The following is a 26251-nucleotide window of genomic DNA, read 5'->3' on the forward strand; positions in this document are numbered from 1 at the left end:
GATGAGGGAACCTCCACTCACAGGGTGCTACCATCATCATCAGCCTCCTTGGCTGAGGGACCATCTTTGCAGCACGGCCTAGTGTCGGAGGCTGCCTCCCACGGGCACCTCCATAATGAAGGCGATCACCATCTGGGTCCTAGGCGCAAGCAGAGACAAGTCAGCAGGCTGTCTCCACCTGCTTCAAGGCCACGAGGGGAACACTGCATATAAGTGGCTGAGAGTGGAGGCCACCACCTCGTGTAGAGCACGAGTCACTGGGTCACTGGAGTTTGCCTCACCTGTAAATATGCACTTTTTCTTTCTTCTAACACTATGTCAGTAGTGACACGATGCCAGATGTGTAAGGTTCCATTCTTTAATGGCGAAACGTGAAAAGAGGAATGAGGTGATGAAGGGAAACAAGATTGAAGAGGGACAGTGAGACCTCTGGACCGATGTGCATCATTCAAGAGTGGATCTATTCCAGGCTGTGTCCTCAATGGAAATGTTCTCACCTACAGCTCAAAGTGAGATCCAGAACATGCTGTCTTCATGGGTTACAAGGGCTCAGCTGAAACGTTCCTGGATCAGATGGCATCCTGATGAGACCCTCCAGTCCTCCCTGTGTAGCCAGGGCACCCCTGTCCTCTGCATCTTCCTCTTCCTCCCTCCACATCCTTGTCCTGTTCCTTCTCTTCCTTCGATGAGTGTGTCATTCCAGTGCATCACCCTCTTCATGTCCACACCTTTCTGGAGGGCCATGTTATAGAGAGTGCAGCAGACCACCACAATGCGCAAAACTGTTGCAGGAATGTACGACAGGAATGTGCAACAGGGCACCACCCAACTGTCCAGGGACCGGAACCGCAACCGCAACTTCAGAATTCCAATGGTAGCTCGATGGTGGTCCTTGTGAACAAATTGCTGCGGTTGTAGTGCCTCTGTGCTCCGTCTCGGGATTTCATGAAGAGCCATCTCTTCAAGGGATATTCCTTGTCCCCTAGAATAAATACATGCAGTTTGGGTGGTGGAATGAAGAAATACGGCATCCTGGACTGCTGGAGGATGAAGGTAGCTGCCAGTAAGGTGAACTCACAGATGCAGGAAGCTGTTATTGTGGTCGCAGACCAGCTGAATGTTTAGGGGAGTGGAAGCCCTTCCTGTTGATGATTTTCACTGGACTGTCACTAGGTGCCTTGATGGCTACATGGCTGTAGTTGATCACGCCCTTCACTTGGAAGAATCCAGGGATGGAGGTGAAACTCAGTGCCCTTTATGCCTGCAAGGCCCCATCTATCTGAAACTGAATGTACTGTCCAGCTCTCGCAAAAAAGGCATTTCTGACCTGTGAGATTCAGGGGTGTGTGGCTGTTTACAAGAAAACACCAAGGTCCACAACTGATTCTTGGAAGGAGGCAGTGGCGAAGAAGTTCAAGGGCACAGTGACTTTGACAGCTACTGGCAAAATTTGGAAAACAGTGCTGCAAGGTGGGAGGTCTTCCACCAAGAGGTGACCATCTGCCAGGACAGTCGCTGTCTCCTGCGGTGCTGGTTCTCCGACATCACAAGGTGGCTCTGTTTTCAGCAGTAGATCCTATTGCTGAGGGTGTGGCCTCCATGTCGTCTTCTGCCCTCTTCATGCCTGTGGCTCTGCCTGTCCTGCAGATGATAATGCTCCTCATCCTCACTAGACTCAAATCTGAGAGTCATGCTCCCATTACCAGCTGTTGCCTTACTTGCACTCAGCTGAACTCCCAGTTCTGTCCAGAAGCCTTACCCTTTTCTTTTATGATTCCATAATGCCAGGAAGGTGATGACCTGCACTGCTCAACCGCATTTTGACTACTCTCGCCAGAACCTGTGCCCCTTTCAGCCATTCTCCCTTTTATCAGGCCAGCTAATTTCAGGGGGCGTTCACGACTGGCTGCCCGCTGTGTTGCCGCCTCCATGCACCTGATCTGCTCCTGACCCAGTGTGTAACCTGTGCACCCCGCCAAAATCCCAAACTGGCCCTCTATGAGTTCTCAACAAGCTTCTTAACTAGCTTAATTGGCCTTAATGATGAATCGAACAGGTTTCCGGGACCAGCTTCACCCCTGATCTGATGAAAGTCGCTGGTGGCAGGAACGGCAATGTGAAACCAGAAGGCAGTTGGTGCAGTAATTTTCAGTGCCTGCCTGCCTCTGTTCCTGCCCCTGATGGGTCCTAAAAATCCTCCCCAGGATGAGGGAACGGGACTTGGGTAGAAATCAAGAGATCCCTGGCCACACCATCAGTAGCTTGCACTTCTGCAGGATGAGGGTGAGGTGGGAGTTGAGAAGGGGCATAAGTCAGGAACATGCTATCATACTCAGTGTTCTTGACGACGCTGGTTACAACAGGCTGTCATAGCCATGATGTGGAGCACCATCTTCTCTGTAGGGCTTAGCGACCGTTGGTATGCTTGTCTCCCACTGCATCTGCTCTGCTCCTGTCAGTTTTGTGCCATCTGGTCCTGCAAGACAGAGAGAAGAATGACAATAATTATGCTGCACTGTTTTTGCTTGATGTTCCTGCCAAAGCTGAATAGTTGGCGGTATATAGGGGCTGCAGAACATAGGTGTAAGGCTGGCATCATTGGAAGGTTCAAGATGGTGAGGTGGGCGGCGCAGTGGTTAGCACCGCAGCCTCACAGCTCCAGCGACCCGGGTTCGATTCTGGGTACTGCCTGTGCGGAGTTTGCAAGTTCTCCCTGTGACCGCGTGGATTTTTGGCGGGTGCTCCGGTTTCCTCCCACAGCCAAAGACTTGCAGGTTGATAGGTAAATTGGCCATTATACATTGCCCCTAGTATAGGTAGGTGGTAGGGGGAAGGTGGGGATGTGAGAGGGTAACGGGATTAATGTCGGATTAGTATAAATGGGTGGTTGATGGTCGGCACAGACTCGGTGGGCCGAAGGGCCTGTTTTAGTGCTGTATTTCTAAATAAAAAAAAAAAAATTATGTTAGATCTGAGTCTTGACTGTTATGGACTGCAGATAGGGGTGAGGTTCATTTTGAATAGCTTGCGAGATTGTTAATGTGGTGGGTATGAGATGTTCTTGAAGGATGCATTCACTGACCTTGACCACCACGTGAGGTCATTACACTTCTTGTGGCACTGCCGCCAGGTCTTTGGGGTCAGACTCTGGGACCCTTGCTATCTGCCTCCATTCTCTTGGGAAACTATTCCATGAGGGACTTTTGGCCCTCATGGAAACATGGCCTCTCTCTTCCTGTTGATCTCCATCACTAAGGCATCCAGCATCACATTCATAAATCTGGAAGCCCTCTCTCTTCCCTGGTGCTGCATTTTTTTACTTTCGCTTGCAGCGAATTCCACTTCAGGCAGTCAGAAGAAACTTCCTTCTAATGAGTGTAGCTGCCCTTTACGTGGAGCAGGCTGCCTTTAACAGCTGGAGGCAAGCTGCAACATCTGCTAGCTAGGTTACCTGTTAAGTGTTCAGCCAATCGGCAGCGCAGGTCACGCTCGACTGAATGCTACAATTGGGCAAATGGGACAGCAGGAATGAGGTAGAGAGGCAACACGATGTTTGTGGGCCACATGCCTCAATGGGATTGGGCACAGGTAGATCGTAAATCGATATCCCTGCACCTGAAAACGGGAGCAGACAAAATTTTATCCCAGAGATTAGGGATAATGGCCAGGTACTCTAATTGGCAGGATATGACTGGAGATGTTCCGCAAGGATCTGTGTTGGGACTTCAGCTATTCACGCTATTTATTAATGACTTAGATGGTAAGATGGAAAGTTACATATCCAAGTTGGCTGACAGCGCAAAGATTGGCAGCATTGTAAGCAGTGGAGATAGAAGCATAAAATCGTAGAGAGCTACTAATAGGTTAAGTGAAAGGGCAAATTTGTGGTAAATGGATTTCATTGCAAGCAAATGTGAGGTCATCCATTTTGTGGGTAAAAAGAGATAGAACTGAGTACTTTCTAAATGGTGAAAAGCTAGAAACAGCAGAGATCCAAAGAGACTTAGGAGTCCAAATACATTGATGATTAAAAAGTAATGAACTGATACAGAAAATAATCATCCAGGCTAATGGAATGCTGGCCATATCTAGAGGAATAGAACATAAAGGAATACAAGCCATGCTACAGATGTACAAAGCCCTGATTTCCTCAGGTGAAAGGTCATCGACCTGAATTGTTAACTCTTTTTCTATCTCCACAGATACTGCCAGATAGACTTCTTGAGTATTTTCTGTTTTTATTTCAGATTTCCAGCATCCATAGTATTTTACTTCTGTTACACAAACAAGCGTTTGTATTCCTTTGAATTTAAAAGACTAAGGGGTGATTTGATCAAAGTTTTCAAGATAATGAGGGGAACAGATAAGCCAGATAGAGAGAAACTATTTCCGCTGGTTGGGAAGTCTAGGGCTAGGGGGAATACACTAAAAATTAGAACCAGACATTTCAGGAGTGAAATTGGGAAACACTTCTACAGACCAGGGTGGTAGAAATTTGGAACTCTCTTCCACAAACGAGAAATTGATGTTCAATCAATTGTAAGTTTAAAACCTGAGATTGATAGATTTCTTGTTAACTTAAAGTATTAAGGGAAATGGGACAAAGGTGAGTATATGGAGTTAGGCCACAGATCAGCCCTGATCTCACTGAATGGTGGAACAGGCATAAGGGGCTTAAATGGCCGGCTTCCATTCCTGTGTTACTGTCATAAAAACTCATTGTGTAAGGAAAGGACTCTTCATTGCTCCTCTACTTCTTTTGCCAATTATCTTAAATCTTTATCCTCTGATTATCGACTCTTCTGGCAATGGGAACAGTTTCTCCCTTTCTGCCGTTGCAAAACCCATCATAATTTTGAAACATCTCTATGAAATATAATTTTAATGTTTGTTCTGAACATAACAATCCCAGCTTCTTCAGTGTCTCTGTATAACTGAAATCCTTCATCCCTGGTACTATTCTACTAAATCTCCACTGTACCCTCTCCAAGGCCTTGACATCATTCCTAAAATGTGGTGCCCAGAATTGGACGCAACACTCCAACTGCGGCCTAACCAGTGATTTCTAAAGCTTCAGCATAGCTTCCTTGCTTTTATACTCTATAGTTCTATTGATAAAGCTATGATTTCTGTATTCTTTCTCCACAAGCAAATCAGCTGGTCCTGTCCACCTTTGCAGGTGTGAGAATGTACACTCCCAGGTCCCTCTGTTTCTGTACCCAATTTGAAATTGTTAGATTTTGTCCAGATGGCCTCTCATTCTTCCTTCCAAAATGCATCACTTCATCGCTACTCTCTACATTCTGTCTCTTGGCCAATTTCATATCCACAGTCCTCTAATAAGGTTCAATTTTTCGAACAAGTCTATTATGATCTTTTGAAAGTCCATATGCACATCAATAACAGTACCTTCATCAACCCTTTCAGTTATTACACTGAAGAACTCAAGTAAGTTTTTCAGACACCATTTACTTTTAACATATCTGTGTTGGCTGTCATTTATTAATCCATCTCAGACTTTGTGACCTTATTTATTTGTACCTTTTATTCTACTAATGCCTTTTAATTGCCTCAGTTATGTTTTTATATCATTTAACAGATTCCTAGCTTCCTATGAAGAAATTTGCAGATCATTCAACCAGTTAACATTTTCTCAGCAATTGGAGTATCTATTTTAACATTTCCTTTTCTCCCCTGCCCTTTTTCAGTTGTTTGCTGTTTTTTAGTTTTAGTTCTGAAGTGGGGTATGCGCCAGAAATATTAACCATCTGCTGTACAGATGTTGCCAAGCTGCTGAACAAGCAATGTTTGTGCCCATTTCAGATTTCCAGCATTTGGACTTTTTTTTTGTATTTTCGTGCAACTGCTGCTTGAAAGTTGGGCAGTATTCTAGCAGGTGGCAGAAGAATAGGACAGGGACCCACCAGTTTTCAAGGCCACTGCTTTTATGCCACAATGTCTGGTTGATTCCAGACGAACTGCTCTGAAATGGTTGGGAGTACCTAAATGATGTGGTAATGATGTAGTGCTGCCATATATCCTATTTCCATCATTAGAGGCATAGTCATTCATGCTGGATGAAAATCGCTGCCATAGAAAATGGTTGTCTTGTGTTGCTAAGTAGTGCAGAAAAGTGAAATTTAAATTTAACCTACTTTAGAAGCCTTGTAAAGTCCATGGGGGTGACAATCTCTCAGGACTTCACTAAAAAGAGTGAGTGCTGTGCTGTTCTACCTTACTGGAAGCTTTGTTGGAGTCACCAGGAGAAATGGAGTGCTTGGTCATGGGCATCTTGCTCGAGATCCCCTTGGTCTGCACAAGAGACTAGAGAAGGAGATGAGGCCAAACAGAGCAGCACTAGCTGCTGCAGGGGAGAGGGGCAGGAGGACGAGGAGAGCTCTCAGCAGGGGGCCTGTTCACCCAGGGTTTCAGAGAGCACATGGCCAATGACCAGTGCATGAGGAGGTCATTACAGATATCTGTGACCTTATAAAACAAAGGCTGCATGTCGCAATACAGTCAGGCCCCATTGCCTGTGGCAATCAAGATCACAGTAGCACTTAACTGTTATGTTACTGGACCCTTCCAGGCTGCCAGGGGTGATATTAATCACATATTATAATTCTCTACACACTTCTGCATAAGGGAGGTCACTGTAGCTCTATACAATGAGGAATGCCTATATATCATTCCCTATCGCCAGACAAGATCAAAGGCAGAAAACTCTGGGATTCAACAGAATTGCAGGATTCCCCATGGTCTAGCAAACATGCACACATGTGCCCATGCAAGCCCCCCATTTAAACTCTGAGGTGTTCAGGACAGGAAGCTATTCCGTTCCCTCAATATGTACAAAGAACAAAAGAACAAGAACAAAGAAAATTACAGCACAGGAACAGGCCCTTCGGCCCTCCAAGCCTGCGCTGATCCAGATCCTCTATCTAAACCTGTCGCCTATTTTCTAAGGGTCTGTATCTCTTTGCTTCCTGCCCACTCATGTATCTGTCTAGATACATCTTAAAAGACGCTATCGTGCCCGCGTCTACCACCTCCGCTGGCAATGCATTCCAGGCACCCACCACCCTCTGCGTAAAGAACTTTCCACGCATATCCCCCCTAAACTTTTCCCCTCTCACTTTGAACTCGTAACCCCTAGTAATTGAATCCCCCATTTTGGGAAAAAGCTTCTTGCTATCTACCCTGTCTATACCTCTCATGATTTTGTACACCTCAATCAGGTCCCCCCTCAACCTCCTGTGACCACTGGCAGCACATCATGCAGGTGAATGCCTACTATCCAGGGAGCTGCCATGATGTGTTTGTAATGTGACAGTCATCCATCCCACAGATCTGAATCCTAACACAATGTGCATGGCTGGCTACTAGGTGACATGACTTTTTTTTTAACATTGGCACCACGCAAGTTCCAGGCAATGACCATCTTCAACAAGAGAGAATCTAACCATCTCCCCTCGGCATTACGATCGCCGAATCCCCCACTACCGACATCCTGCGGGTTAGCATTGACCCGAAAATGAACTGGTGTAGCCATATAAATACCGTGACTATGAGAGCAGGTCAGAGGCTAGGAATCCGCAGGACCTAATACTGGGTCCCCTCTTTTTGTGGTATATATTAACGATTTGGATGTAAATGTAGGGGGCATGATAAAGAAGGTTGCAGACAACACAAAGACTGGCAGTGTGGTAGATAGCGAGGAGAATAGCTGTAGGCTGCTGGAAGATATTGATGGTCTGGTCAGATGGGCAGAAAAGTGGCAAATGGAATTCAATTTGAGAGGTGTGAGGTGATGCATTTGGGGAGGTCAAACAAGGCAAAGGAATACATGATTAATGGGAAAATACTGAGAAGTGTAGAGGAAGTGAGGGACCTTGGAGTGAACGTCCACAGATCCCTGAAGGTAGCAGGACAGGTTGATAAGGTGGTTAAGAAGGCATATGGAATCCTTTCTTTTATTAGCTGAGGTATAGAATACAAGAGCAGGGAGGTTATGCTGGAACTGTATAACTCATTGGTTAGGCCACCACTTGAGTACTGTGTGCAGTTCTGGTCACCTCAACATTAGAAAGGATGTAATTGCATGAGAGAGGGTACAGAGGAGATTTACGAGGATGTTGCCAGGACTGGAAAAATGCAGCTATGAGGAAAGATTGGATCGGCTGGGGTTGTTCTCCTTGGAACAGAGAAGGCTGAGGGGAGATATGATTGAAATGTACAAAATTTTGAGGGGCCTAGATAGAATGGAGGTGAAGGGTCTATTCAGGTTAGCAGAGAGGTCAGTGACAAGGGGGCATAGATTTAAAGTGATAGGTAGAAAAATTAGAGGGGAGATGAGGAAAACCTTTTTTACCCAGAGGGTGGTGTGGGTCTGGAACTCACTGCCTGAAAGGTTAGTTGAAGCAGAGACCCTCAACTCATTCAGAAGGAGTCTGTATGTGCATCTCAAGTGCCGTAATCTGCAGGGTTACGGACCAAATACTGGAAGGTGGGATTAGAGTAGGTGGATTGTTTTTCGGCCATCACAGACATGATGGGCTAAGTGGCCTCTTTCTGCGCTTTAAACTTTCTATGATTCTTTCTATGGTTCTCTGAATTCTGTGGCGCGTAACTCACCTCCTGACTCCCCAAAGCCTGTCCACCATCTACAAGGCGCAAGTGCTCCAACAACACTCAAGATGCTCGACACCATCCAGAACAATGCAGCATATTTGATTGGCACTCCATGCACAAACATTCACTCCCTGCACCACCGATGCACAATGATAGTAGTGTGTACCATCTACAAGATGCACTACAGCATTGTACCAAGGGTCCTTAGACAGCACCTTGCAAACCTGTGACCTCTGCCACCTAGAAGGACAAGGGCAGCAGATGCATGGGCGTACCATCACCTGCAAGTTCCCCTCCAAGCCACAAAGTATCCTGACTTGGAACTATATTGCCGGTCCTTCACTGTCACTGGGTCAAAATCCTGGAACTCCCTTTCTAACAACACTTTGGATGTACCTACCTCAATTGGACTGCAGCGGTTCAATAAGCTCACCACCACCTTCTCATGGGCAATTAGGGATGGGCAATGAATGCTGGCCTGGGCAGCGACGCCTACATCCCATCAATGAATTTTTTAAAAATGACTCATAGCTTCCCTGAGAAAACCTCGGACACCAACTGAGGATTTACACAATGAGAAGCATTCAGCCACAACGAATATCATTGAGCAGACCACTGGCGTCTTCAAACCCAGAGATTTAGATGCGTTAACCGGTCTGGAGGTGTCCTGCGGTACTCGGCCGAGAGGGTGTCCAGTTTATTGGTGATTTGCTGCATGCTTGTCAATCCATCAACAGTTGTGGCAGAGAGTCAAGGTGAGGATGAAGTGGAAGGGGATAGGGGAGCACCAGGGCATTCAGGTAGATAAACCGCATCTAGGGTGCAGCACTTGCCACCATCTAATTGAAGAGTGCTTTTGAAAAATATGCTTCAGAGCCCTGCATGATGTACCTTCCACGACTTAGGATGTAACAGGCAGTTCATCATCTGCATTCATTTCTTTCAACCTGTTCGTCATAAAAAAGACCATCAATTCAACCAGTAGCCAATTACCATCATCACTGTTTATATGCATGAAAAAGGATGTAAACATGGCACAACCAACAGCACTGATAAATATTCAACTTTTCACCCTGGCGCTTACACTTAGTGGCTAGATGTCAGTGCTAGTGCTTCTATGAGGTGCAAATCTGAAGAGGTTCCAATGTCCTCCTGGGATGCCCTCGAAGGACTGTGGGCAGTGATGGTCCCACCTCAGACTGCACCAGCTCAGCATGGGCATCAGCAGTTTAGTCCGCCTAGTTGCCAGGCAAAGGCAATGGTTTAGTGGCAGGGGAGGGAACAGCGATACTGGTATTCAGAGAGAGGCCATTAGGATCTTGCTCCATGATTCCCACTGCTCGGGACCTCTCTTCAGCCCACCCAGTGCACTGGTGGAAGACAGGTCTCAAAGTGTCAGAGACCCGATGCTGAGTCGAGGAGCCCAGGGCCATAATGGCAGCTATGTGATCTTCCATTGCAGCAATTTGGCATTCCAAGGAAGCTGAAATGACTGCACTTGAAACTGCAAACTCAGTCATCAAATGCTGCATGATATTGGGCTGCACAGGTTTTTGGCTGGAATTGACCAGCCTCTCCACGCTGGAGAGCATGGGTTCCAAGCTCTGCATTAAGTCATGGACTCAGGTAGAGGTGGCTCTGGAGGTGGACTCCTCCATCCCCCTAGCCACAATCCATAGGCTTTTAGGCAGTCTATTCATTGCACCAAACATTTATTTTTCACAGCCAACAGACTTCTTCTGAAGCTTGGCCCTGCAAGGTCCTCATCTGACTCCTGTATAACAGAACTAGTATATGGCCTTGCCCCCCAGAAAAGTGGCACCTGTGGTATGCCTTCCATCCTGCGTGGCTACTGCCCGGTAGTGCCTGGTGTGTCCTACTGTGAGGATCTCTCTTCTAAGCTATATGTAGTGCCGGTCTCTGAGTTGGTGCCTGCACAGTGGTAGGCATCAATGCAGTGCATTCTTCCTCCCTCTCATATTTCTGTTCATCCTAGAAGAGGAGGGGCAGGTGAGTGCTAGATGACTGTTGTTCATTGTGAACTTTCTCCGTGGCACGGGGCAAGATGGAGCTCACTCCTGGGAGCTTGCAGTGATAAAGCTAGAAGGGTTAGGGTGCAGAGTTTGTGGCCACTATAGAAGGATGTGTGTGATGAGACCAGATGGAGCTTGGGAGTGAGGAGCTTTGGGTGAATAGGGGTCAGGGATAGTTGTGCATCTGTAAGGAAGCTGGAGTGGCCACATGCCTGTAGGCGATATGCTCCCTGCTCTGCCTCTGGCCAAAGCATCTCCCATTACCCTCCCGATCATGACCAGCACTATTTCCTCAAGGGGAGTGATCTCATGGAGATGTGGTTGCGAAAGAATGGTGGTTGTGAATGAGTGTATTGATAGGTGTATTTATGTGTGTGATACCTCACATGGTTGAAGAGCTGTGAAGTGTGCCTGAGGAATGAGTAGTGCATGTGATAGATGCAGTAGTGTGGGGTTTGTAATGTCAGTGCATAGTTACATGAACTGTGTTGAAGTTGTGATTTTGGCGGTGGTGGTGGTACAGTAATTAAAAAGTGTTTGCGAAATGGAATCTTGCCTTGTCCACTCTTGTCAATTCATTAAATTTCTTGTGGTACTGGAGCCATGTCCTGGGGTCAGGGCTGCTGGCTGTGACATCCCACACGATCTCCTCCCCCATGCTGTGCAGCAGCTGCCTCTGTGGTCTCCTTACCCCCTAGCAGGTAGATTTTTGTGCTCAAGCTTTTCACTTTTTTTTTAATTCATTCATGGGATGTGGGCGTCACTGGCTATGCCAGCATTTATTGCCCATTCCTAATTGCCCTTGAGAAGGTGGTGGTGAGCTGCCTTCTTGAACCGCTGCAATCCATGTGAGGTAGGTACACCCACTTTGTTGTTTGGGAGGGAGTTCCAGGATTTTGACCCAGCGACAGTGAAGGAGCAGCGATATAGTTCCAAGTCAGGATGGTGTGTGACTTGGACGGGAACTTGCAGGTGGTGATGTTCCCATGCGTCTGCTGCTCTTGTGCTTTGAGGTGGTAAGAGGTCGCGGGTTTGAAAGGTGCTGTCTAAGGAGCCTTGGTGCATTGCTGCAGTGTATCTTGTAGATGGTACACACTGCTGCCACTGTGCGTTGGTGATGGAGGGAGTGAATGTTTGTGGATAGGGTGCCAATCAAGCGGGCTGCTTTATTCTGGATGGTGTCGAGCTTCTTGAGTGTTGGAGCTGCACCCATCCAGGCAAGTGGAGAGTATTCCATCACACTCCTGACTTGTGCCGTGTAGATGGTGGTCAGGCTTTGGGGAGTCAGGAGGTGAGTTACTCGCCGCAGGATTCCTAGCCTCTGACCTGCTCTTGCAGCCACGGTATTTATATGACTACTCCAGTTCAGTTTCTGGTCAATGGTAGCCCCTAGGATGTTGATAGTGGGGGATTCAGCGATGGTAATGCCATTGAATGTCAAGGGGAGATGGTTAGATTCTCTCTTGTTGGAGATGGTCATTGCCTGGCACTTGTGTGGCGCAAATGTTACTTGCAGCTTAAAGGGAAATGACAACTCTGTCGCAAGTAGGCAACCTGAGCAAATCAAAGCAAGGGGGTCCAAACTTCAAGGAGTACCTGTATATCCTGTGGAGCTGGGGATATGGGCATTCACACTTTGTGAAGGGATGCCACAGTGGCACTTTTACAGTGCAGGAAGAACAATCCCACAAGCAGCCATTAAGCTACCTATTTAGTTGCAGTTTCTTTATTTTTGTTGCTTTTCCTCATTTGTTAGCTCACTGTGCTCGAGAGGGATGTATATAGTGCTAGTAAGGGTTTTTCATTGAGCGAAACCCAGCACACTAGGCTGCCTGGGAAGTCAGAGTTGTGCATGATATCTCCTAGTGGGGAACAGAGGATCCGCAGAATTCAGACCCTGACTGTATAGGCTTCGGGCTTAGATCTTTGAATCTGTTCTAAAAAGGCTGTTGGATTAATATCCTACTTAGAACGTAGAACAGTACAGCACAGTACAGGCCCTTCGGCCCACGATGTTGTGCCGAACCTTTAACCTACTCTAGGATCAAACTACCTATATACCCTTCATTCTACTATCATCCATGTACCTATCCAAGAGTTGCTTAAATGCCCCTAATGTATCTGCTTCTACTACCACCGCTGGCAGCGCATTCCACGCACCCACCACTCTGTGTAAAGAACCTACCTCTGACATCTCCCCGAAACCTTCCTCCAATCACCTTAGAATTATGCCCCCTGGTGCTAGCCCTTTCCACCCTGGGAAAAAGTCTCTGGTTATCCACTCTATCTATGCCTCTCATCATCTTGTACCCCTCGATCAAGTCACCTCTCATCCTTCTTCGCTCCAATGAGAAAAGCCCTAGCTCCCTCAATCTTTCTTCGTAGGACATGCCCTCCAGTCCAGGCAGCATCCTGGTAAATCTCCTCTGCACCCACTCTAAAGATTCCACATCCTTCCGATAATGAGGCGACCAGAACTGAACACAATATTCCAAGTGTGGTCGAATCAGTGCCTTATAGAGCTGCAGCATAACCTCGCGGCTCTTAAACTCAATTCCCCTGTTAATGAAAGCCAACACACCATACGCCGCCTTAACAACCCTATCAACTTGGGTGGCAACTTTGAGCGATCTATGGACATGGACCCCAAGATCCCTCTGTTCCTCCACACTGCCAAGAATCCTGTCTTTAAGCCTGTATTCCGCACTCAAATTCGACCTTCCAAAATGAATCACTTCACACTTTTCCAGGTTGAACTCCATCTGCCACTTCTCAGCCCAGCTCTGCATCCTGTCAATCCTGTTGCAACCTACAACAGCCTTCCACACTATCCACAACTCCAGCAACCTTCGTGTCATCGGCAAACTTGCTAACCCAGCCTTCCACTTCCTCATCCAAGTCATTTATAAAAATCACAAAGAGCAGAGGTCCCAGAACAGATCCTTGTGGAACACCACTGGTCACCGAGATCCATGCTGAATACTTTCCATCTACTACCACCCTCTGACTTCTATGGGCCAGCCAATTTTGTATTCAGACAGCCAACTTTCCCTGAATCCCATGCCTCCTTACATGTGGAAATAAAGGATGGTCCCTGAGGACCTGAGACAGTTGGTAGGAAACACAATAGTGTCTAATTTCATCATCAGTACCATTATCAAAGAAAATTTTGACATGCAGCACTACCTACCTTAAAGGGCCACATGAGGAACAACTGAATCTGTCAGCTCTAATGGAGAAGCTTCCAGACAAGCCAGTGCATCCCATATGGATGCTTTGACCACTGGCCTTCAAGCCTTAGGGGGTCATTAGAGATTTGGGCTGTCACTTTTCAAGGTTTGCAAGATCTAACCACTACTGTCACATTATATTCTGACTGTGACTACTCTAATCTGGGGTGCTTTGGGACGTCCTGAGGTGGTGAAAGCTGCCATATAAATGCAAGCATTTTTTTTTAACTCTGCCCTCTCCTGATCAGTCAGTACTCAGATCCAAGATAAGTGGTTTGGCTACATGACGCTGTTTTCTGTCCTGCTAACAGTTCACATGCACATTTCCACCGGCCTTCTTAGATGCTTGCTTCTGCAGATGTCAAGATACATGACCAGTCTGCCCAAGCACCTGTTTAGATGTTCTCTAGGATCTCGGAAGCCCCAAGACGAGGCTTACCTTAGTCCCAAGAGGCTCAAGATACCTCAGCGCAAACAAACATCACTGGTACACCTGGCCATTAGGTAATACCTCAGCGGAGTATCAGGATAGCTTTAAGAACAGCACAGTAGGATAGGGATAGTGGAAAAAAATGTAGCACCTGTTTTATTTATGTCACCTAAATAACACTATAGCCTTTTGTTGCTATAAAGTCCCATGTTCCAAGGTATGCATTTTATTTGTGTTTGAAAGGATTTTTGGAAGTCAGGTTGCAATGAGACATAAAGTTCCTTTTAAACCCCTTTAATACAATGTTGCCTTCTTAAGCAAATCTCTTCTGATGCATTCTTGTGGAAGCAGCATGATCTATCAATTCTGATAGAAGAGGAACTCTTAGTTGGTCTTCTCCTTTGGTGTAGATTTATACTGCTTGCATCTCAATTCTTATGTCTCCATCATAAGGACATATTTGGGAGTAGCCATGGTGAACTCCGTGGTAAGTGCTCCACAACAGAAGAATGGAAACAAAAATATTTCCCAGCTTGAAAGCTTAATGATTTTTCCAATTGCTTCAGTCAAAGATAATATTTCAGATAAAATTTGTGAACACAAACACTTTCTAGTTTGACAAGTCATACATTAACTGATCCCTCTTCTATCGGCTAAAGTCAAATTAGGTGCAGTTCTGCTGTAAATGCCAAGATTTCTGGAAGAGTATATTTTGGAACATATTTGACTCCAGAATGTTTTAACAGTGTCTCAAATTCTGGTGCCCATACCAGAAAAATCATGCCATTTTGGACTCCAGTTGTTTAGTCTCCTATCCCAAAAGTATGACTTTGCAAATGTTAAAATTAAATGACATCTGCCACTCAGTAGGCTCCCAAATCTGTCCATGTTCCAGAAATCAGCCTATCTCTGGTTGTGTGGCATGCTTCCTAGTTTGGTTTCATCTCCAAACTTGGAGCATTTTGTTTTTGTCCTCACTTCAATGTTATTTATGTACATTCTAAACAGCACTGATCTTTGAGGTATCCCACTAAGGAACTTATCAATGCCAATTCAGCTCCACATACACCCACTCTTCATTTCCTCTTCAACTAACTTTCAGAAATGCTAGAATGTGCTTTGATTTCCAACCTTTAAGATCAGTTTCTTTTTGCAGCGGCGACAGGGAGAGCGAGGTGGCAGTTGGGTAAGTGAGTTTACAATTTATATAAACTTACCTTTTTGTTTTGGCGGTTTCTTTTTGCAGCGGCAACAGGGAGAGCGAGGTGGCAGCTGGGTAAGTGAGTTTACAACTTATATAAACTTACCTTTTTGTTTTGGCGGTTTCTTTTTGCAGCGGCGACGGGGGAGTGGCAGCTGGGTCAGTGAGTTTACAACTTATATAAACTTACCTTTTTGTTTTGGCGGTTTCTTTTTGCAGCGGCGACAGGGAGAGCGAGGTGGCAGCTGGGTAAGTAAGTCCTATATATTTGGGCAGCGGTTGAACCCGAGACACCACACCTGTAGTGTCTCCCACCCGCCCTCCTCCTCTAACCAAAAAAAAGGACTCGGTGGTGTGCAGATAAGGTAAGGCTTTTTCTATTTTTTTTTTCGTGTGATTGGTAAAAACTTTTCGTTCCTTTTTCGTTTATCCAAGTTAAGACTAACTTAAGCTTAAGATTGAAAATGGCAGGAGATCTCAGACCCGTGTTATGCTCCTCTTGCTCAATGTGGGAGCTCAGGGACACGGCTGATGTCCCTGACTCCTTCACGTGCAGGAAGTGTGTCCAGCTGCAGCTCTTGTTAGACCGCATGACAGCTCTGGAGCTGCGGATGGACTCACTTTGGAGCATCCGCGATGCTGAGGAGGTCGTGGATAGCACGTTTAGCGAATTGGTCACCGCAGATCAGGATTGCTGAGGGTGAAAGGGAATGGGTGACCAAAAGGCAGAGAAAGAGCAGGAAGGCAGCGCAGGTGTCCACTGCGGTCATCTCCCTCCAAAACAGGTATACCGTTTTGGATACTGTTGAGGGAGATGGCTCACCAGGGGAAGGCAGCAGTAGCCAGGTTCATGGCACCGTGGCTGGCTCTGCTGTTCGGAAGGGCGGCAAAAAGAGTGGAAGGGCAAACGTCATCGGGGATTCGATTGTAAGGGGAGTAGATAGGCGGTTCTGTGGTCGAAAACGAGACTCCCGAATGGTATGTTGCCTCCCAGGTGCACGGGTCAGGGAAGTGTCAGATCGGCTGCAGAACATTCTGGAAGGGGAGGGTGAACAGCCAGTTGTCGTTGTGCACATAGGCGCCAATGATATAGGTAAAAAAACGGGATGAGGTCCCTACAAGCAGAATTTAGGGAGTTAGGAGCCATGTTAAAAAGTAGGACCTCAGAGGTAGTAATCTCAGGATTGCTACCAGTGCCATGTGATAGTCAGAGTAGAAATGAAAGAATAGTCAGGATGAATGCGTGGCTTGAGAGATGGTGCAGGAGGGAGGGGTTCAGATTTTTGGGACATTGGGACCGGTTCTGGGGGAGGTGGGACTATTACAAATTGGATGGTCTACACCTGGGCCGGGCTGGAACCAATGTCCTTGGGGGTGCTTTTGCTAACGCTGTTGGGGAGGGTTTAAACTAATGTGGCAGGGGATGGGAACCAAATGAGGTCAGTGGACAGTAAGGAGGTAGTAACTAAAGCCTGTAGGGAACTAGATAATGAAGTCAGCGTGACTAAGGGAAAGAGTAGACAGGGAGCAGATGATGAATGCAAAGGGACTGGTGGTCTGAGGTGCATTTGTTTTAATGCAAGAAGTGTAGTAGGTAAGGCAGATGAACTTAGGGCCTGGATTAGTACCTGGGAGTATGATGTTATTGCTATTACTGAGACTTGGTTGAGGGAAGGGCATGATTGGCAACTAAATATCCCAGGATATCGATGCTTCAGGCGGGATAGAGAGGGAGGTAAAAGGGGTGGAGGAGTTGCAGTACTGGTCCAAGAGGATATCACAGCTGTGCTGAAGGAGGGCACTATGGAGGACTTGAGCAGTGAGGCAATATGGGCAGAACTCAGAAATAGGAAGGGTGCGGTAACAATGTTGGGGCTGTACTACAGGCCTCCCAACAGCGAGCGTGAGATAGAGGTACAAATATGTAAACAGATTATGGAAAGATGTAGGAGCAACAGGGTGGTGGTGATAGGAGATTTTAATTTTCCCAACATTGACTGGGATTCACTTAGTGTTAGAGGTCTAGATGGAGCAGAATTTGTCAGGAGCATCCAGGAGGGTTTTCGAGAGCAGAATGTAAATAGTCCAACTCGGGATGGGGCCATACTGGACCTGGTGTTGGGGAATGAGCCCGGCCAGGTGGTTGAAGTTTCAGTAGGGGACTACTTTGGGAATAGTGATCACAATTCCGTAAGTTTTAGAATACTCATGGACGAAGACGAGAGTGGTCCCAAAGGAAGAGTGCTAAATTGGGGGAAGGCCAACTATACCAAAATTCGGCAGGAGCTGGGGAATGTAGATTGGGAGCAGCTGTTTGAAGGGAAATCCACATTTGATATGTGGGAGGCTTTTAAAGAGAGGTTGATTAGCGTGCAGGAGAGACATGTTCCTGTGAAAATGAGGGATAGAAATGGCAAGATTAGGGAACCATGGATGACAGGTGAAATTGTGAGACTAGCTAAGAGGAAAAAGGAAGCATACATAAGGTCTAGGAGGCTGAAGAAAGACGAAGCTTTGAACGAATATCGGGATTGTAGGCGCAATCTGCAACGAGGAATTAAGAGCGCGGAAAGGGGTCATGAAATATCTTTAGCAAACAGGGTTAAGGAAAATCCCAAAGCCTTTTATTCATATATAAGGAGAAAGAGGGGAACTAGAGAAAGGATTGGCCCACTCAAGGACAGAGGAGGAAAGTTATGCATGGAGTCAGAGAAAATGGGTGAGATTCTAAACGAATACTTTGCATCGGTATTCACCGAGGAGAGGGACATGACGGATGTTGAGGTTAGGGACAGATGTTTGATTACTCTAGGTCAAGTCGGCATAAGGAGGGAGGAAGTGTTGGGTATTCTAAAAGGCATTAAGGTGGACAAGTCCCCAGGTCCGGATGGGATCTATCCCAAGTTACTGAGGGAAGCGAGAGAGGAAATAGCTGGGGCCTTAACAGATATCTTTGCAACTTCCTTAAACACGGGTGAGGTCCCGGAGGACTGGAGAATTGCTAATGTTGTCCCCTTGTTTAAGGAGGGTAGCAGGGAAAATCCAGGTAATTATAGACCGGTGAGCCTGACGTCAGTAGCAGGGAAGCTGCTGGAGAAGATACTGAGGGATAGGATCTATTCCCATTTGGAAGAAAATGGGCTTATCAGTGATAGGCAACATGGTTTTGTGCAGGGAAGATCATGTCTTACCAACTTAATAGAATTCTTTGAGGAAGTGACAAAGTTGATTGATGAGGGAAGGGCTGCAGATGTCATATACATGTACTTCAGTAAGGCGTTTGATAAGGTTCCCCATGGTAGGCTGATGGAGAAAGTGAAGTCGCATGGGGTCCAGGGTGTACTAGCTAGATGGATAAAGAACTGGCTGGGCAACAGGGAACAGAGAGTAGCAGTGGAAGGGAGTTTCTCAAAATGGAGACGTGTGACCAGTGGTGTTCCACAGGGATCCGTGCTGGGACCACTGTTGTTTGTGATTTACATAAATGATTTGGAGGAAAGTATAGGTGGTCTGATTAGCAAGTTTGCAGACGACACTAAGATTGGTGGAGTAGCAGATAGTGAAGGGGACTGTCAGAGAATACAGCAGAATATAAATAGATTGGAGAGTTGGGCAGAGAAATGGCAGATGGAGTTCAATCAGGGCAATTGCGAGGTGATGCATTTTGGAAGATCCAATTCAAGATCCAATTGGATCCAATCCAATACAGTAAATGGAAAAGTCCTGGGGAAAATTGATGTACAGAGAGATTTGGGTGTTCAGGTCCATTGTTCCCTGAAGGTGGCAACGCAGGTCAATAGAGTGGTCAAGAAGGCATACGGCATGTTTTCCTTCATCGGACGGGGTATTGAGTACAAGCGTTGGCAGGTCATGTTACACTTGTATAAGACTTTGGTTCGGCTACATTTGGAATACTGCATGCAGTTCTGGTCGCCACATTACCAAAAGGATGTAGATGCTTTGGAGAGGGTGCAGAGGAGGTTCACCAGGATGTTGCCTGGTATGGAGGGCGCTAGCTATGAAGAGAGGTTGAGCAGATTTGGATTATTTTCATTAGAAAGACGGAGGTTGAGGGGGGACCTGATTGAGGTGTACAAAATCATGAGAGGTATAGACAGGGTGGATAGCAAGAAGCTTTTTCCCAGAGTGGGGGATTCAATTACTAGGGGTCACGAGTTCAAAGTGAGAGGGGTAAAGTTTAGGGGGGATATGCGTGGAAAGTTCTTTACGCAGAGGGTGGTGGGTGCCTGGAACGCGTTGCCAGCGGAGGTGGTGGACGCGGGCACGATAGCGTCTTTTAAGATGTATCTAGACAGATACATGAATGGGCAGGAAGCAAAGAGATACAGGCCCTTAGAAAATAGGCGACAGGTTTAGATAGAGGATCTGGATCGGCGCAGGCTTGGAGGGCCGAAGGGCCTGTTCCTGTGCTGTAATTTTCTTTGTTCTTTGTTCTTGTGGGTGAGTCCAGAACTATGGGGCACTGTTTTAAAATTAGGGGTCGCCCTTTTCGGATAGAGTAGAGGAGAAATTTTTTCGCTCAGAGGGTTGTGCGACTTTGGAATTCTATCCCTCAGAAGGTGGTGGAAGCGGGGCATTGAATATTTTTAAGGCAGAGGTAGATAGATTCTGGTTGGACAAAGGAATCAAAGATTATTGGGGTTAGATGGGAGTGTGAAATTTGGGACAGAAACAGATCAGCAATGATCTTATTAAATGGTTGAATGGCCTACTTATGCTGCTAATTCGTATGGCCATGTGGTGCTCTCAAAATTGCACCAGAATTCCTCCCACATCTACCTTTCAACGAGTTGAGCCTTTTGTCAATCAATAAAATACATGATGTTCGCAATATGCCCAGCAATCAGCGAGGTGAGCCTTGTATCGATCAAGAAAGTGCACAATGTTCACAACATGACCAGCAATCAGTGAGTTCAGCCTTGTATCAATCAGTGAAACACGCAAAGTTCACAAAATGGCCAATTTCACGGAGGACTCAAAATTTCATGGCCCGTGACACATTTTTCACAGCCATGAATTTGGTAGGGCCCAAAACAACAAATGTCAGATTGATAGTTCAATGGGAAACCAGGCTGAATATAAAAAATTCAGAATGGAAGTGGAAAAGGAAATAAGAGAGGCAAAGAATGAGTATGAGCAGAGAATGTCAGCTAACATAAAAGGCCTTCTACAGGAATATAAATAGTAAAGGAGTAGTAAGAGGGTGGGGACGGATTAGGGTTCCAAAAAGGGGATCCATGCATGGAGGCAGAGGTACTAAATGAATTTCTTTTATTCATTCTTGGGATCTGAGTGTCACTGGCAAGTCCAGCATTTATTGCCCTTGAGAAGGTGGACTGTTGCAGATCATGTGGTGTAGGTACACTCAAAAGTGTTGTTAGGGAGGGAGTTCCAGGATTTTGACCCAGCGACAGTGCATAAGCTGCAATATACTTCCAAGTCAGATGGTGTGTGACTTGGATGGAACTGGCAGATAGTGATATTCCTATGCGTCTGCTGCCCTGGCTCTTCTGGTGGTAGAGGTCGCAGGTTTGGAAAGTGTCCTTTGCATCTGTCTTTACCAAGCAAGAAGATGCTGCCAAAGTCATAGTGATAGAGGAGGTAGCTGAGATACTGGATGGACTAACAATTGATAAAGAGGAGATATTAGAAAGGCTGGATGTACTTAAAATGGATAAGTCAACATGACCGGATGGGATGCATTCAAGGATGCTGAGGTTAGTAAGGATGTAAATTGCGAAGTACTGGCTATAATCTTCCAATCCTCCTTGGATATGGGGTTAGTGCCAGAGGACTGGAGAACTGCAAATCTAGCACCCTGGTTCAAAAAACTTGGACAAGTTTGGATTAATTAAGGAAAGCCAGCATGGATTTGTTAACAGAAAATCATGGTTACCCAACTTCACTGAGTTTTTTAATGAGGCAGCAGAACTGGTTGATGAGGGTAATGTGATTGATGTGATGTACACAGACTTCCAAAGGGTGCTTGATAAAGTGTTATAGAATAGGCTTGTCAGCAAGGTTAAAGTCCAGTGACAGGAAACAGAGTATAGTGAATGTTATTTTTCAGACTGGAGGAAGGTATATAGTGGGGTATTAAGACCACTCTGTTTTTCTTGATCTATATTAATGACTTAGACTTGGGTGTACAGGGCACAATTTCAAAATTTGCAGATGACACAAAACTTGGATGAATTGTGAACTGAGGATAGTAATGGACTTCAAGAGAACAGGCTGGTGGAATGGGCATACATGTGGCAGATTAAATTTATTGCACAGAAGAATGAATAGACATATGGATGAAAATGGAATAGTGTAGGTCAGATGGTTTCACAGGTCGGCGCAACATCGAGGGCCGAAGGGCCTGTACTGCGCTGTAATGTTCTAATTCTAATGAAGTGATACATTTTTGTCGGAAGAATGAGGAGAGGCAATGTAAACTGAAGGGCACAATTCTAAAGGAGGTGCAAGATCAGTGAGACTTGGGAACTGATTTGCACAAATCGTTAAATGTGGCAAGGCATGTTAATTAAGTGGTTAAACAAGAATATGGGATCCTGGGCTTTATAAATGGAGACATGGTGTACAAAAGTAAATAAGTTATGATGAACCTTCATAACATGCTGGTTCAGCTTCAATTGGACTTTGTGTCCAATTCTGGGCACCATTTTAAGAAGGATGTGAGGATGCAGAAAAGATTTCTGCAAACGCTTCCAGGGATGAGAGACTTCAGTTATGTGGATAGATTGGAGAAGTTGGGGTTGTTCTCCTTAGAGAAGGATGAGAGGAGATTTGATAGAGGTGTTCAATATCATGAGGGCTGGAATTTTACGCCTCCCTAAAGAGCGGGATGGTGGCGAGGGTGGGGGGTGTAAAATGGAGCTTAGGGGGCCCTTCCCGACCCGATCCCACCTTTGCTGCCATTTTACGCAGGGTGGCGGTGGCGATAAATGGCCTGCCCACCCCAGGCCAATCAAGGCCCTTAAGTGGTCAGTGATAATTATGGGGGATTTTAACCTACTTAACCAATTTTAAGTTCGCAGATGACACGAAAATTGGTGGTGGCGTAAATAGTGAGGAGGAAAGCCTTAGGTTACAGGACGATACAGATGGGCTGGTAAGATGGGCGGAGCGGTGGCAAATGGAATGTAATCCTGAGAAGTTTGAGGCGATGCATTTTGGGAGGACTAACAAGGCGAGGGAATATACAATGGATGGCAGGACCCTAGGAAGCACAGAAGGTCGGAGGGACCTTGGTGTACTTGTCCATAGATCACAGAAGGCAGCAGCACAGGTAGATAAGGTGGTTAGGAAGGCATATGGGATCATGCCTTAATTAGCCGAGGCATAGAATATAAGAGCCGGGAGGTTATGATGGAGCTGTATAAAATGCTAGTTAGGCCACAGCTAGAGTACTGTGTTCGGTTCTGGGCACCACACTATAGGAAGGATGTGATTGCACTGGAGAGGATGCAGAGGAGATTCATCAGGATGTTGCCTGGGCTGGAGCTTTCAGCTATGAAGAGAGACTGAAAAGGCTAGGGTTGTTTTCCTTGGAGCAGAGAAGGCTGAGGGGGGACATGATTGAGGTATACAAAATTATGAGGGGCATTGATAGATTAGAGAGGAAGAAACCTTTTTCCTTAGCGGAGGGGTCAATAACCAGGGGGAAAAGATTTAAGGTAAGTGGCAGGAGGTTTAGAGGGGATTTGAGGAAAAATCTTTTCACCCAGAGGGTGGTTGGAATCTGGAATGCACTGCCTGAAGGGGTGGTAGAGGCAGGAACATTTAAGAAGTATTTAGATGAGCACTTGAAACGCCATAGCATACAAGGCAATGGGCCAAGTGCTGGAAAATGGGATCAGAATAGTTAGGTGCTTGATGGCCAGCACAGACACGATGGGCCGAAGGTCATGTTTCTGTGCTGAATGACTCTCTGACTCTACATATAGACTTGAAAAATCAGTTGGGCAGAGGTAGCCTAGATGAGGAGTGCATAGAATGCTTTTGGGATAAATTCTTGGAACAATACGTTCTGCAGCCAACCAGAGAGCAGGCTATACTATACCTGGTATTGTGCAACGAGATAGGATTAATTAATGACATCATAGTTAAGGCAGCCCTAGGTAGCAGCGATCATAATATGATTGAATTTTACATTCAGTTTGAGGGAGAGAAGAGTGCGTCCAAGACGAGTATTTTAAACTTAAATAAGGGCAATTATGAGGGCATGAAAGCAAAGCCAGCTAAGGTGAACTGGTAAATCATGTTAAGGGATAGGTCAAGACAATTACAGTGGCAGACATTTAAGGGGATATTTCGGAATACACAGAATAGAAACATTTCAATGAGAAAGAAAAATTCCAAGGGTGGGACCCGCCATCCGTGGTTAACTAAAACAGGTGCAACAAGCGGTAAAAAAGACAAATGGTATGTTGGCCTTCATAGCAAGAGGATTCGAGTACAGGAGCAGGGATGTCTTGCTGCAATTATACAGGGCCTTGGTGAGGCCACACCTGGAATATTGTGTGCAATTTTGGTCTCCTTATCTGAGGAAGGATGTTCTTGCTCTAGAGGGAGTGCAGCGATGGTTTACCAGACTGATTCCTGGGATGGCGGGACTGATGTATGAGCAGAGATTGAGTCAGTTAGGATTATATTCGCTGGAGTTCAGAAAAGTGAGGGGGGATCTCATAGAAACCTAGAAAATTCTAACAGGACTTGACAGGGTAGATGCACGATGTTCCCGATGGTGGGGAAACCCAGAACCAGGGGTGACAGTCTAAGGATACGGGGTAAACCTTTCAGGACTGAGATGAGGAGAAATTACTTCACCCAGAGAGTGGTGAGCCTGTGGAATTGGCTACCACAGAAAGCAGTTGAGGCCAAAACATTGTATGTTTTCAAGGAGTTAGATATAGCTCTTGGAGCAAAAGGGATCAAAGAATATGGGGAGAAAGTGGGAACAGGTTACTGAGTTGGATGATCAGCCATGGTCATGAAGGAAGGGCAGTGGATGTTATCTATATGGACTTCAGCAAAGACTTTGAAAAGGTCCCTCATGGCAGACTGATACAAAAGGTGAAGTCACATGGGATCAGAGGGGAGCTGGCAAGATGGATACAGAACTGGCTCGGTCATAGAAGACAGAGGGTAGCAGTGGAAGGGTGCTTTTCTGAATGGAGGGATGTGACTAGTGGTGTTCCGCAGGGATCAGTGCTGGGACCTTTTCTGTTTGTAGTGTAAATAAATGATTTGGAGGAAAATGTAGCTGGTCTGATTAGTAAGTTTGCGGACGACACAAAGGTTGGTGGAGTTGCGGATAGTGATGAGGATTGTCAGAGGATACAACAGAAAATGAATCGGTTGGAGACTTGGACGGAGAAATGGCAGATGGAGTTTAATCCGGACAAATGTGTGGTAATGCATTTTGGAAGGTCTAATGCATTTGGGAAGTATACAGGTGGGTACTGCCTGTGTGGAGTTTGCAAGTTCTCCCTGTGTCTGCGTGGGTTTCCTCCGGGTGCTCCGGTTTCCTCCCACATGCCAAAGACTTGCAGGTTGATAGGTAAATTGGCCATTATAAATTGCCCCTCGTATAGCTAGGTGGTAGGGAAATATAGGGGACAGGTGGGGATGTGGTAGGAATATGGAATTAGTGTAGGATTAGTATAAGATTCCCCATGGTAGGCTGATGGAGAAAGTGAAGTCGCATGGGATCCAGGGTGTACTAGCTAGATGGATAAAGAACTGGCTGGGCAACAGGAGACAGAGAGGAGCAGTGGAAGGGAGTTTCTCAAAATGGAGACGTGTGACCAGTGGTGTTCCACAGGGATCCGTGCTGGGACCACTGTTGTTTGTGATAAACATAAATGATTTGGAGGAAAGTATAGGTGGTCTGATTAGCAAGTTTGCAGACGACACTAAGATTGGTGGAGTAGCAGATAGTGAAGGGGACTGTCAGAGAATACAGCAGAAAATTAGAATTAGAACATTACAGCGCAGTACAGGCCCTTCGGCCCTCGATGTTGCGCCGACCTGTGGAACCATCTGACCTACACTATTCCATTTTCATCCATATGTCTATCCAATGACCACTTAAATGCCCTTGAAGTTGGCGAGTCTCCTACTGTTGCAGGCAGGGCGTTCCACGCCCCGACTACTCTCTGAGTAAAGAAACTACCTCTAACATCTGTCCTATATCTATCTCCCCTCAACTTAAAGCTATGTCCCCTCGTGTTTGCCATCACCATCCGAGGAAAAAGACTCTCACTATCCACCCTATCTAACCCTCTGATTATCTTATATGTCTCTATTAAGTCACCTCTCCTCCTCCTCCTCTCTAACGAAAACAACCTCAAGTCCCTCAGCCTTTCCTCGTAAGACCTTCCCTCCATACCAGGCAACATCCTAGTAAATCTCCTCTGCACCCTTTCCAAAGCTTCCACATCCTTCCTATAATGCGGTGACCAGAACTGCACGCAATACTCCAGGTGCGGCCTCACCAGAGTTTTGTACAGCTGCAGCATGACCTCGTGGCTCCGAAACTCGATCCCCCTACTAATAAATGCTAACACACCATATGCCTTCTTAACAGCCCTATTAACCTGGGTAGATAGATAACCAATATAGATAGATTGGAGAGTTGGGCAGAGAAATGGCAGATGGAGTTCAATCAGGGCAAATGCGAGGTGATGCATTTTGG

The 26251-nt window shown here is 46.1% G+C and overlaps 1 protein-coding gene across 19 annotated transcripts in view; it reads left to right on the forward strand.

Annotated features, from left to right (window-relative positions):
• Positions 1 to 26251, forward strand: part of map9 (microtubule-associated protein 9) — a 350433-nt gene that overhangs the window by 161255 nt on the left and 162927 nt on the right. For 18 of the 19 annotated variants that reach the window (XR_010975979.1, XR_010975969.1, XR_010975968.1 and 15 more), the window contains one exon: positions 15481 to 15510. The exons of the other annotated variant lie outside the window; for it this stretch is intronic. Coding sequence is in view for 1 of the 18 variants with exons in the window: in XM_068042247.1 (XP_067898348.1) it covers positions 15481 to 15510 (30 nt within the window). In the remaining 17 variants the exon portion in view is untranslated. The remainder of the gene's footprint in view (positions 1 to 15480; positions 15511 to 26251) is intronic. 19 annotated transcript variants of the gene reach the window in all.

The sequence above is a fragment of the Heterodontus francisci genome, chromosome 1, assembly GCF_036365525.1.
Source record: "Heterodontus francisci isolate sHetFra1 chromosome 1, sHetFra1.hap1, whole genome shotgun sequence".
NCBI classification, from domain to species: domain Eukaryota; kingdom Metazoa; phylum Chordata; class Chondrichthyes; order Heterodontiformes; family Heterodontidae; genus Heterodontus; species Heterodontus francisci.